Below are 12,388 nucleotides of genomic sequence, written 5' to 3'. Positions count from 1 at the left end.
GGATTCGGGGTTGGAATGCGGCAAAGGCAAGAATATGGCAGCAGCTGACTGAAAGGAAAGGAAGAGTCGGCGCTGGAAGGCGGCAAACGTGAGAATATGGCAGCAGGGGGGGGGGGGGGGGGGGGGGGGGGGGGGCTGGGAGGGGGGAGGGGGGGGGTGGGGGGGGAATCTTTGTTAACGAAAGATCTTAACACCTGCATATTAGAATTTTTGTGCCCATGAATCAGATGTTTTACAAGGTAGAAGGTAATTTTAATAGGGTCAAGTACCTTCATGAGCTCTTCAAGCCTACTGCATTTTTTAGATGCAAAGAGACTCGGATGCAGATAATTTCCATCATCGTCGTCATCATCATCGTCTTCTTCCTCAGATTTGACTCTTGAGTCTAAATAAAAGCAATGTCTGAATTTTATTTGGGTTTGCTATGGATTTGTATTGGGAGAGAAATACAGTACATGACAAGCAAGTGTTCTTAAGAAACAACCGTTTTCATAAATCTCCTTATTCACAAAAACAGATACAAGAAGGTATTGCTAGCCATCAATAAAACTAAAACTTAAGTGCACAGGCCAACTTTCTGTTGGACTAGAGCTATACAAGTGTTTCTAAAAGCTCCAAGATCATAGCAGCTCTTCTATCTGAAAGTTTCCCAAAACAATCTTTTCTTTTAAAAATCTCCAATTTAAGCAAAATTTTGAATCATCACATCAATCTCAGCTGCAGGATCACAGCATTGCAACGCACCAAAAAGGTGTGGCTATTTTACCAAAAAAGACCAGTGGATGTTTCAACGATTCACATCCTGAAGCCATCCATTTCACAAGCAACAACTTACGTTTTTTCTCATCCGCTTTATTTTCAGAAGGAGCAGCGTATCGTCCTTCTTTCATAGCCTTCTGAATGAATTTGTAGTAGGGATTGAGGTAGTGATCAAATCGCAAGAAGTCAAACTGGGAGTTGCGTGCTTGCTTGGCTTTTAGCATAATCTCAAACTGTGCCCCCTGCTTGCAGACAAAGTTTGCAGTTCGTTCTATAATCGCATGCATTTTTGCTGTCGGTGGCTGTGGGAGGAAAACAACATATATTTGTATTTTCATAAGCAGCTTGTAAAGTGCGTTAGAACTCCAGAGGGAATTAGAAAGAGCAGTAGTTCCCTGCCCCCCTTCTCAGCTTTCTCTAGCGACTCAGTTTCATAATCACTTTCAACTAGTGAAAACATATCAGCACTAAAAAAAAACCAGTCCCAATCTTCCCTAGCTGCTCATTCATTTCCTTTTGCAAGATCCTCTCCTGCTATCAGCACAACTGTTTTTGCCATTGCACACCAAACTGAAGAGGGGAACAAATACTGGTTGAGTTTGACGTGCAAAAGAATTCTTTTAAGCCAGGTACATTCCACAGCCATACAGACACTTCTGCTGGCACAAGAGAGGAGACAGATGTGTTTCTTGACGCAGCAGTGCCAACTTAAAGCGGCCCTACCGTACAATACCTCAAGGTGCTCTGAAGACTCAACATATATGGTGGTCTTCCCAACAGCTGTCCTTTATTCTGTTATCACTGAATGAGCAAATATTGTCCCCTAACTAGAAAAGCTTGTTACTATGTATTTGCTTGGAAGGAACATGTTGCATCTTAAGACCAACATAAGAATTGCAATTCCTATGCGCTGTCATATTCCCAGAGTCACCGAACACTTTAGCAATAAAAGAAAAACGAAAATTAATAAAGTTAAGCAGCATCCATGCATTTCCACTCCTGAAATCCCATCTAAGGAGCACCGCCAAATCAAACCCAAGAAGTGAAAAGAACAAGAATATAGTTAAAGAAGGAATGAACTTCATCATTCACTGTCTCTAGTTTCATACCCAGATAGCTCTGTTTTGTCTTGTGCTCAATAAACTGGTGAAACACATACTCTGTGTGCCTATAAAGACTGAAGTGTCACATTAATTATTTGTTTTAGCTTCGCATTTTTTTGGTCCAGATACAGAAGTATGTTGCAAACCTCAGAAAATCTTTTTCAGAAGACTGGAAGCACATGAGGCAGTGGTGCTCTATTTAGGGAAAAAAGTCTAAATGTGATCAAACAGCACATTTTTAGAAATTATTTTCAGCCGATTGAATCCTTTACTAGAACAACATGTTCAATATGGAAAATAATTAGTTGTTTCAAGTTTTCTTGTCCCTCTAAAACACTACCAAAGATTACTTTGAGGCCATGAAGTTCTCAACAAACTGATAACGTTTTGTCCATAGCCAGTTTCACTATTTAATCATACATCAAGTTTCTCTATTTCTGTGGTTCTTATGCAGAAATACAAAATACACTTACGGCCAAGAGATTCATAAACAAAGCTGCAAACCAGCAAGGAAGCTCAAGAAAGATTGTATCTGAAATTACTATCTGGTCTTGAATTTGAAACTGATGCCACTATGCTGTGGCATATGATGCCACTATTTTCCAGTGCTCTGGAAAATAGGCACTATGAATATTAATATGCTTTTAATTGACTTCTAAGATTACTAACACCACTCATCTACAAAACTTTAGAAACTTTACAAAGCGAAAAACATTAAATGGCAAACAGAGATGCAGATATCATAGACATATTCTAGTTTGCTATTACATTTAAAAAAACCACTAAACATTTAAACTGAGAAGACCTGTAAAAACTTCTGAAAGTAAGAGTACTTGCCAGAGCAGAGAAAAAACCCTTCTGGAAAATACTGCAGTGACCTAAGCTCTATCATCTAGTCAGATATTTTGTTCCAATCTTTAATTAGTATTGTAATTAAAAGTTTTTAATGAGTGAGTCTCCCTTACTGCAAGTTAAGCAACTATCCTCCAATCTTCAGTAACCCTGGAAAATAATTTTAAGTCTTATGTTGCCTCTTGGTATTATCATCTGGAGAAAACCAAACAATTTTCAATCTCTCCTCCCAAGTTTAACCGATAATATCCCCTGACGGCCCACTTCCATAGCATCCGCGCACTTCTTAAAATGCAATGGTCAAGAACAGTCATCTTTGCCCATAACCCTGACATCAACAGTTTTAAGCAGTGGGAGACCTCCTGCATCCTCGACACAACTCTTCTATTTTAAGTTCCAGAATGACATTACTGCTGCAGTTGGAGTTGCCATACACTGAACAGCTCACTACAGCCCCTGCATCTTTTTTGCAGTAGTGCTGCCTAACTACTTAAGTCTTCAGTTAACATTTGCACTTGGGATTGCTCTGTATTACAGGAACTATTTTGTATCTGTCTTCATTGAACTGCACCTTGCAGATTGTGAACAAAGCCTCCAAGTTAACAAGCTGATTCTCAAATTTTATCTTATTTCCAAGCACTACAGTTTCCTCCCCAAAGTGATTCAAAGTTTACAAGTGTCCTCCCTCGCCATGACCATCAACAAGTACCATGTCTTTTAACTTGAATGTTAATTAGCAGTAAATGCAGGAGAGACCTAGAACACCACTCTGTCACTTCCACAAATCAGCAGTGTATCTGTACACCTTTTCCAATCACTTGTGGAACGACATAATGGCAATGGAATTTATGATGTATTTCTCTTTTTTTTTTTTAAATGGGAATAGGGTAGTGAGAAGTATTTTTTTAAACACGCCTGTAAAACCCCACCAATAATTTACCAGGCTTCTATCCTTCACAGTAATTGAATTAAAAAATACAGAATAAATACATTCACTGGTAAAACTGAATGACTTGACTAGAACAACAACAACAAAAAAATCAAGGCTTACAAAAAAAATTCTCACAATTCCCAATCCAAGGTCAAGTATAAGTTGTTTCCAGAACTGCTGTCTAGACATTTTGATTTGTTTTTTTTTTTTTAAATCAAAACCAAATATGCCCACATTTGCTTTCTGTTCATTTGAATATACTAGAGTTCAATAGCTGACTGAGAAATTACTTCAGTAAGCCCCACACTGCATTCTGCAACCTCCATGTAAAATATATTTTAAGTTTCAGAACAAAATTCGAGCAAAGCAGCTATCTAAACTAGCAAACATTCCTTCACCAGCAGTTACTTTTTGGAAACAGCATCCAAATGCTAAATAAGCAGCTTCTCACTGAGCACTCAACGTTCTTATTCTAAGACTAAAGTATAACTCCTAATTTAAAGGCAATAACATATAAAAATCTTCCCTGAACTCAGAAGTAGGTTTGTAAGCACTCAACTAATGAAATGTATTATAAGATTGTAAAGAAAAGCAGAGGAAGTAAAATTAGAACAACTGAAGTTGCACATTAGATTTGTTAAATAGCTCTTATTTCATATAAAAAACCAGAACAGGATAAAAATTTTTAATTAAAAGCTAATGAAGTAGAAAAACACTCTTACACAAATACCCTGTGTTCACTATTGGTTATTCTAACAGAGAGCTTTGAATCTTGACTGGCCATGGTTATCAAGTTGAGAAGGCAGCCCAAATATAAATTAACACTTTTCTGACCACAGTACAGGAGAAAGAATATTATCTGACTTCCCAGTATCTTTTATGAAACTTGAAATAAATTGAAAATCCTCACCGTTACAACTGTACTCAAGCAGGCAACTGTTCAGCTCCCTTCAGTAAAAATACACAAGTTGCAATTAAGTTTACAGGTTAATATGTAGCAAATTCTGGTAACATCACATGAAGGAAAGAGCTTCTATACCCTAATACTTTCAAGTTATTTCAGAATCTCCTAGAAACAAACTATTGCTTTTCTCCTTGAATAGGCTAGTCTTAAACACAGCCTTTGTATTTGATCACTTCCTACCCCATTCAGATTGGGACTCAATTAAAAAGAATCCAGAAAAAAATCTTGAACAGAAGCAATCTTCTGGTTTAATGGTCCTTTACATTTGCAATGTCAACCTCGGCATCTCAGTCAGTATCCATTCCAAGAACAGCTGCCTTTTTTCTGCATTATCTAAAATAATATCACAAGAGATACTAAATGCACTTAGCGTAAGTACTGCAATAATTTCAGTGTGAAAAAGAAGATTCAAGAGAGTTGACAGACCTCAGGAATTCATGAAAGAACATCTGAAATTAAGCTACTATTTTAGAATCATTTAAAATGTACCACACTAAAGTTAGGGGGGGGATCAGTAAAGCACCATAAACTCCTTGAAAATTGACAGAAATGTAGGTTGGGTTAAATGTACATACATACCAGTTCCACATCAGAAGGGACATTCAGTCCCGGAGGGGCAACAAAAGGTTCTTCATTTTCTTCTACATTTTCTGTCTGAGCTGTTTCTACAAGAAATGACAGAATAAAATACTATAGGACAAAACATGCCAAAGTACGCAAATGTTAACAAAAAATTATTAAAATAAAGTATATCTAAAAGGACATGCAACCAAGGAATTTCTCAAATGAAACTATAACCAGCATTTGCACTGAAGACATTTAAATACGGTTCCTCTCCCTGGTGTTATGTGTAGTTTATTTAAGACTGCATAAATTATGTCTTAACAGAGGTATTAGGAAGAATAAAACCCTATAAACTTTAGCCCTGACTACAGTGCTGAAGACAAACAAGTGTCAAATCAAATAGAAAACATTCATTTTCATGAATATTACTTTTTGTTTTTACAAGAAAACCCACGCAAAATTAAGAGGAACCATTTTCAATGCACCGGGTGAATCCTTTCCTAACAATGACTAAAATATTACAGATATCCAGTATCTCTAAAGCTGTTAGGACCCATACATCTGGTTAATCTGAATTCAGTTCCCTGTTAATCAACCATTTCAGCCTATGCAAACAAACCTAAGTACTTTCATCAGCTTCCTAACCCTAATGAAAGTTCTACAGGAAGGCAATAGGGAGGCTAAAATCCACTTTCATCACCTACAGGGATAAACCAGTAGTTGCCTTAATAATTGATTAAAAAAAATGTTGCCATTCACCTGTGAGTTCAGTCTGAAGTTGGTATGGTTCCTTTTACACCAAGTTTAACATATCCAAATATTTAACAGATTTATCACATGAACTACTCATCTAAAATAGTTATTCTTTTATAAAGCCCAATTGGTATTACATTCTGTTACTTGGTATACCTGAAACGTTTCTCTGAAAATATTTTGCTTTACAAATTTTTGTAATAATTGAAGTGGAAAGTTTATTTTTTAAAGTAACTTTTAGTATTATCTATTCTACTAGCTTTAAGAAAAAATTTATTCCGGTTTTATCCTAACAAATCCGATAGCACAAACTGCATGAAAACCTGACTATGGGAACTGTGGACACAGACAGCAAAACAGCCTAATCATGCATGAGATGTCATAGCAATTACTGCATACAAGCTCTTACCCACGCAAGAGAGTTAACTTTTTTGTTGCTGTCTGGCAGGTTGTTTTTTTTTAAATGAACCCAAATAATTTAACTCCACAAAGGCACACAGAAATTTTAGCATCAAGCAAAGAAGGAAGAAGCAGCAGACAAAGCAGAATAGGACTGGGTTTTTTGGCATCAGCTAACACTTGAAGTGTTCACAGAACTACAGCCTGTAATTCACATTACTGTTATCTGCATCTTCCAATACTGGATTTTACTCTACTATGATTTACAAAAAAAAAAAAAGAATGTGAAGAATTTATAGTCCTGTATTATTGGAAATTGTTACCATATAGCAATCTATTACAAGTCTTTACAGTTCAACTACAGCAAAACATAATACTGATGTTTCTATCTCAGTTTTGCCCCAAGTACTTTTTGCCCCAAGTACTATCAAGTCTTACTAGAAAATGCCCCTTTGTTATCCATCATTACTAAAAATTTTCTAGAAGATAGAGAGTTTAGCAAGAAAGCTCACAACTGAGACAATGTTCCAATGACCTGCTATGAGGATCTCTACTTCTCGTCAGCAGCGCTGAGAGAAGTAATCTCTCGTTACACCGCAAGATTTTGTAATAGCTTAGCATGACACTTCCATGCTGCATCAAATATTAATTAACTAAATATTAACTTGTTGGAAAACTGGGTAGTTATATCTCTCTTTGTCAATGATCTCGTTACACTGCAAGATTTTGTAATAGTTTAGCATGGCACTTCCATGTTGCATCAAATATTAATTAACTAAATATTAACTTGTTGGAAAACTGGGTAGTTATATCTCTCTTTGTCAATGACTGAGTCGTCACATTTTAGCATTATTCCTAAAAATATTACTTCATTAAGGCCGAAATACATTATTCTACATATCTCATCATTGTAGGAAAGAAAAATAATGTGGAGCAACCCAGACACAACTTGAACTCATGACAGCTCTCTTACCAAATGAAACTGGAATTCTTATTTATTCCTTATACACTTGATCAAAGGTAGATTCTGTAACATGGCACTTTTTCATGCAGTTTTGCAAAGGCCTCCTACAATACAGACACCCTATAAGGTTCAGCAGATTCCCTTTTTACTGACCGATAGAGAGAGGGCATTCACCTTTTTAATCCCTATGCAGTAGAGAAAGACAGGGGAGCCAAACTACAAACATGTTCTTCTCTATCACCTCCAATTTTTCAGTAAGCTTATCCCTATATATACACAGATCCACACAACATGAAAAACACCCCTATGACAAGAAACACTCAAAAACTGTATGTAAAGAGAACTTAGAAACTATTTGGTTACGGAATCTACCAGGCAAATGGGAATAAAACAAATGAAATAAACCCCAGAAAAGACAACGCAATTCAGCATCAGTACTGAAGAGTACAGGAAAAACCCTTGGTAGAATGCAAGCGGCATGGACACTGCCCTGACACAACCTCTCACACACAGCAGCAAAAAACACTAAATAAGCTTTAGCACCTGTCCTGGTTGCCAACTGAGGTTAAACCACGACAGTCCCTAAAATGATCCTGCACTGTAGCACACACCTTGGTAAAAAAAGCACATCTCATACCACAGTAACACACCAATATGTAGGCTAGACAACCCAATTGTTAATTAAACAATCCTAACTTTACTAAGATAAAGTTCAATAACATTTGAAAGCTTCCTTAAGACTTCATGGTAAAAATGCAAAGTTGTCGTAATTAAAGATGGGAACATGAGAACCTGAGTTCTGCATTTTTTAAGATCACAGAGAGGGGCACACTATGTTGAAGACAGACTTGTTTACAATAATTAAGATGACAAAATCTAAACTTAAAAAATATTCTCGTTAATTACTATTCTACGTTTGTAATGATCTTTTCCTTCTTGACCAAGAAACATAGTGTTAACAGACAGCCATGTGATGAAATACTAGTTTTTTTCTGAATAAGAATCTGCGAGACAGCAGAATTAAATTTCCTATCCTGACTACTGTAGTATTGACTGTGCTGCAGCAGGAAACATTTAAGCACATCAAGAGCGAACTTTGCAAAAACTCAGTAACACAGTTCTATAAAGACTTTGCTGAAATGCTTTGAGATTTTTTACTTGCATTTTAATGAAACACACATTTTCAACCTTCAACTGCAAGTGAGAGACACAGAGGTGCCATGGTCTTCCTCTCAATTAACCCTTGCTATTTTTACCCCTTACCTCTTTGTTTTGCAGGCTGATGCTCCCCCTCCTCAGTGGGTTCTGAAGGGTCATAATAATCACTGCCATAACGGAATCCCACTGCATTATAGGTACCATCCTCTGCCAAAGCTTCACTCAGTCTTTTATATTCCTCCTCTTGAACAAAAATGCAATTAAAAATCATTAGAACATATTTAAAAGCTAATTTCTTAAAAAAAAAAAAGTAATATTTCTTACTTTAGTCTTTAAATGAGAAGTTTTCACCTAATCATTTTAGCGTTCATTAAAAACTGAATAGAAAAACACAGCATGTACATATGCTGATCATTTATTTCTTCCTGAAGAGATAAAGGCTGCGGGTTAAAACATTCTAATGTAATTATGCACAAGAGCACAGAATTTCATTTATGCAACACTAAAAATGAAGCAGAATGTGTTTATTTTGGGTTTTTTTGGGTCTGAAATCCCAGCCTGCCCTCAGAATCTGGGCAATTTCTGTGTGGATCTATATTTAAACTATCCTGAGGTCCTCTCACATACGCAAAGACTCCCGTTTTTCGAATCCACTGGGTACTGTCAAGATAACATCAGAAAAAGAGAGTATAAAATTAGGAGTAAATTTAATTTCATAATTATTTATTTAAACATATGCTAAACTCAGGAAGTTTCCTTGAGCAATACCTTGCCTCGCCTCCTCCTCAAGCAAGTCCGTATGCAAGGCTAAATACCTCTCTTCATCACAGAGGGCTTCTATTCTAGCTTCCTCTTCAGACAATTGATAATCTCTGTTCCACGTGGAATATTCAGCATCATATTCAGAAAGGTCATGTAGGTGACCACGCCCATCGTACCTGCAAGATGAAACAGCTGGTCAATGCAAAAAACTTAGGGCTTGGGTTTATGCGACTACTTAAATACTTACCCATTAAAAATGAAAAAAAAAATACTTATACGTTAAAGCATATTTCCTTTTAGAAGTTACGTTTAATTTTGCTAATCATTTGTCACCAACTATCGAAAATTTGTTTAATAGTCTAAATTCCTCTCAAAGAAACTAATAAATTATTACAATTAAAGGCAAAGGTATCCTTTAATAGTTTAAGCGGGATCCATTTCCTTAACAGCTCTTACCGTACGTGCTTCAACCAACCAATCAATGTCACTTGCAAAATACGTTTTTCTGGAAAGTCAAATAGCTTACATTCACACAAACCCGAATACATAAATACCTATCCGTAAGAACCAAACGGTCGAAATTTCCTCGCTTCTTTCTGCTAGTCCCGAACTCTCAGGAGATATCTTCACCATAGAAACTTGCGTCCATTGGAGGTAAAATCATGGCTAGGCTCGGCCCCTAGCCATTTGGCTGAGGAAATAAGTTCTGGGTTATGTGATAGAGAGACACACATACATAGGAACAGTAACATATACATGCAATTTAAGGAGGTTCACCGTAAAAACGGCAAAGATCAATGACGTACAGTTCCTTTCTACTAAGCAGAAATAATTTTATTTGCAGGAAAAGCACTGCATTGGGATAATGTTTATGCATCAGTAAGAGAAACTGATTGAAAAGTAAAGCAACAGTAAACTCGACTCCGCTGAGGTGTCTTCCCACACACAACTCTTGACTTGTGCCAACTTGCTAGACCAAAAACAAAGAAAGTAAATATTCTTATAGCAAAAAGTTAATGAAACATGTAGGTCTGGTTAATCAAGCTCTGTCCACAGGCAAACTTCAACCCATGTCTTCTCATAGCAATGTGCTTTTCTCAAAATGGTGAAAATGAAGACTTCCTGCTGCTGGAGATAAAAAGAATCTAAGCTTCCAAAGGAGTTTATAAGATTAGTAATTGCAAGCTATCTTAACTTACAAATGTATGTTATTTAGATTTTTCGGTATTGTATGTACGTACATGCACATACTTAGTTTTTGCTCCCAACAATTTCTGTAACGCCTGTAAATTGGGTTACTGTTGCACAGGACCACAAAAATGGCCTCTACCTACTAATGAAATCTGTCATAGAAGTGATCTGGATCAGAAGTGTGCATCATAACACTTCTATTCTCATGTAACTAAGAAATTAAACATAGCTACAAACATTTATGGTTGGTTTTTCACGTCTTCATGTTTATTCCAATTTAACAAATTAATTTCAATCATAAAAATCATTAATGGCGTAAACCCCAAAATAGTGCAAGGGCATTTCTTTTTCCTCCGGTCTTCTGGAAGGAAATGAAAAGATCTTCCCTTACTGGTATTTTTCCAAGCCAAATACAGTTGTTAAATCAAAACAAGAAAAATCATATATAGCACCAAAGCAATGATGAAATTGAGGGAACAAATATCTATAGTATGTCATGTGATCCTTTTCAAACCAAAATCCTTCCATCTTTCCCACTGAGGTTTTCAGGGTCAGCCACAACTCTTAAATTGTACTTTCAGTGCTTCACTCAAATATACCCACCCTGACCTCCCATTTTCCCTCTCTCCAAGGAAATATTCAGAAAATTCATTCTGAATGAATTTATTTCTAAATCCCACCCTGCACTGCTGAAACAACTTAGAGACCAGAAGAAACATCAAAGCAGACTCCATTACTCTCTCTGGCCATGAACCTGTACCTACTGCAAAAGAACCAAAAAAAGCCACCCCTGACATAAGATTTGAAAAGCAAGCACCCAAAATCAAAGCCATTCTGCCTAATACAGTGAATCATGGCACAAGGAAAAAGTAATTAGGCCAAAAACTGCTTTTGGCGTATCCCAGCAACAGCCTGCAGCCAGATTACGTAGGAGAAATAAGAAAACCCCATTTCCCCTAAGGTGGATAAACATCTCCACTCCTCACACTACACCCTTCTCGCTTAGAGAACATACAAAGCGCCTAGTAAGTATTCCCACGCAATAAGGCTCCCTTGGTTTCCAAGTGAGAAAAGATGATGTTTGTGGTTTGCATTGAAAAGGAACAGATCATTCCCACTCCACCCTGTAAACCCTACCCTAACAAGTGGAGCAAAAACACCCAACGCACACTGACTGTCAGAAGGAGGGGAACCTCCCAACACTGCCAGAGCGGGGAACCCCAAGTTCCCGCTGCCGGGGGGACGGCCCTGCAGCGTTACAAAAGCAGCACTCGAAGCACTCTACCAGGAGGAGCTGCCCTCCAACTCTGCCAGTGAAGAAGATCCCCACACGTCTGCCAGAACGAGCCCTTTGCTCATCCCCCGCCCTCACCTGCCCACAGCATAAGGGGAGGAACAGAAAGAGGCTATAACAGGAGATCTCGCAGCAGAGTCTGGGGGTTGTGTTACACCGACCTATCGATCATGATCTTGGGGTCTCCCATCCAAGGAATAAGGTGTCGCCCCTGCTCCTGGTACTGAGCCTTCTCATCATCTCGAAACAGCTTGCAGGCATAGCCGAACACCAGCAGCTCCACACGGCTATTCCCACCTCCACCTCCTCCTCCACCTCCTCCGGGGGGCCCGGGGACCGCTCCCCCGCCTGACAACAACATTAGGGGCGGCGGGCCTGCTTCTTCTGCAGTCCGTCGAGAACCTCCGACCCCTCCGTACATCACCAGGGGATGCAGCGAGGAGGAGGAAACTCGCAGTAACAACGACTGTCCGAGAAGCGAGTCCCCCAGAAGACCGGGCCCGCACTAAACTCCCCAGCTCCAGAGCACCACAGTCGCCATCACCCGAAACAAAATGGCGACTCTTCCGCTTCCGCTGGCGGAGCAGAGGCTAGGCCGGCTTCCGGCGGCAGGCAGATTCGCCGTCGCTTTTGGCAGCCCGAGCGTGAAACGGAAGGGAAACGCGGCGGGACGCGGCTCCGCTCCCCGCTACCG

General features: G+C 38.5%; 1 protein-coding gene across 2 annotated transcripts in view; it reads right to left on the bottom strand.

Moving 5' to 3' along the window:
* The window catches only part of SFSWAP (splicing factor SWAP homolog), a 51,448-nt gene extending 39,215 nt beyond the window's left edge, over nt 1-12,233 (bottom strand). For both annotated transcript variants that reach the window (XM_009274328.1, XM_009274329.1), the window contains exons 1-6: nt 11,856-12,233; nt 9,216-9,385; nt 8,553-8,690; nt 5,189-5,274; nt 836-1,061; nt 270-385 (exon numbers count right to left, since the gene is read on the bottom strand). In XM_009274328.1, the coding sequence (XP_009272603.1) occupies nt 270-385; nt 836-1,061; nt 5,189-5,274; nt 8,553-8,690; nt 9,216-9,385; nt 11,856-12,115 (996 nt within the window). In that variant the 5' untranslated portion in view covers nt 12,116-12,233. The remainder of the gene's footprint in view (nt 1-269; nt 386-835; nt 1,062-5,188; nt 5,275-8,552; nt 8,691-9,215; nt 9,386-11,855) is intronic.
* Between the last annotated feature and the right edge of the window lie 155 nt (nt 12,234-12,388).

This window comes from Aptenodytes forsteri, unplaced genomic scaffold, assembly GCF_000699145.1.
Source record: "Aptenodytes forsteri isolate BGI_AS27 unplaced genomic scaffold, ASM69914v1 Scaffold79, whole genome shotgun sequence".
Taxonomy (NCBI): domain Eukaryota; kingdom Metazoa; phylum Chordata; class Aves; order Sphenisciformes; family Spheniscidae; genus Aptenodytes; species Aptenodytes forsteri.
Note: the sequence above shows the minus strand (reverse complement) of the source record. Positions and strands in the feature narration are given on the sequence as shown.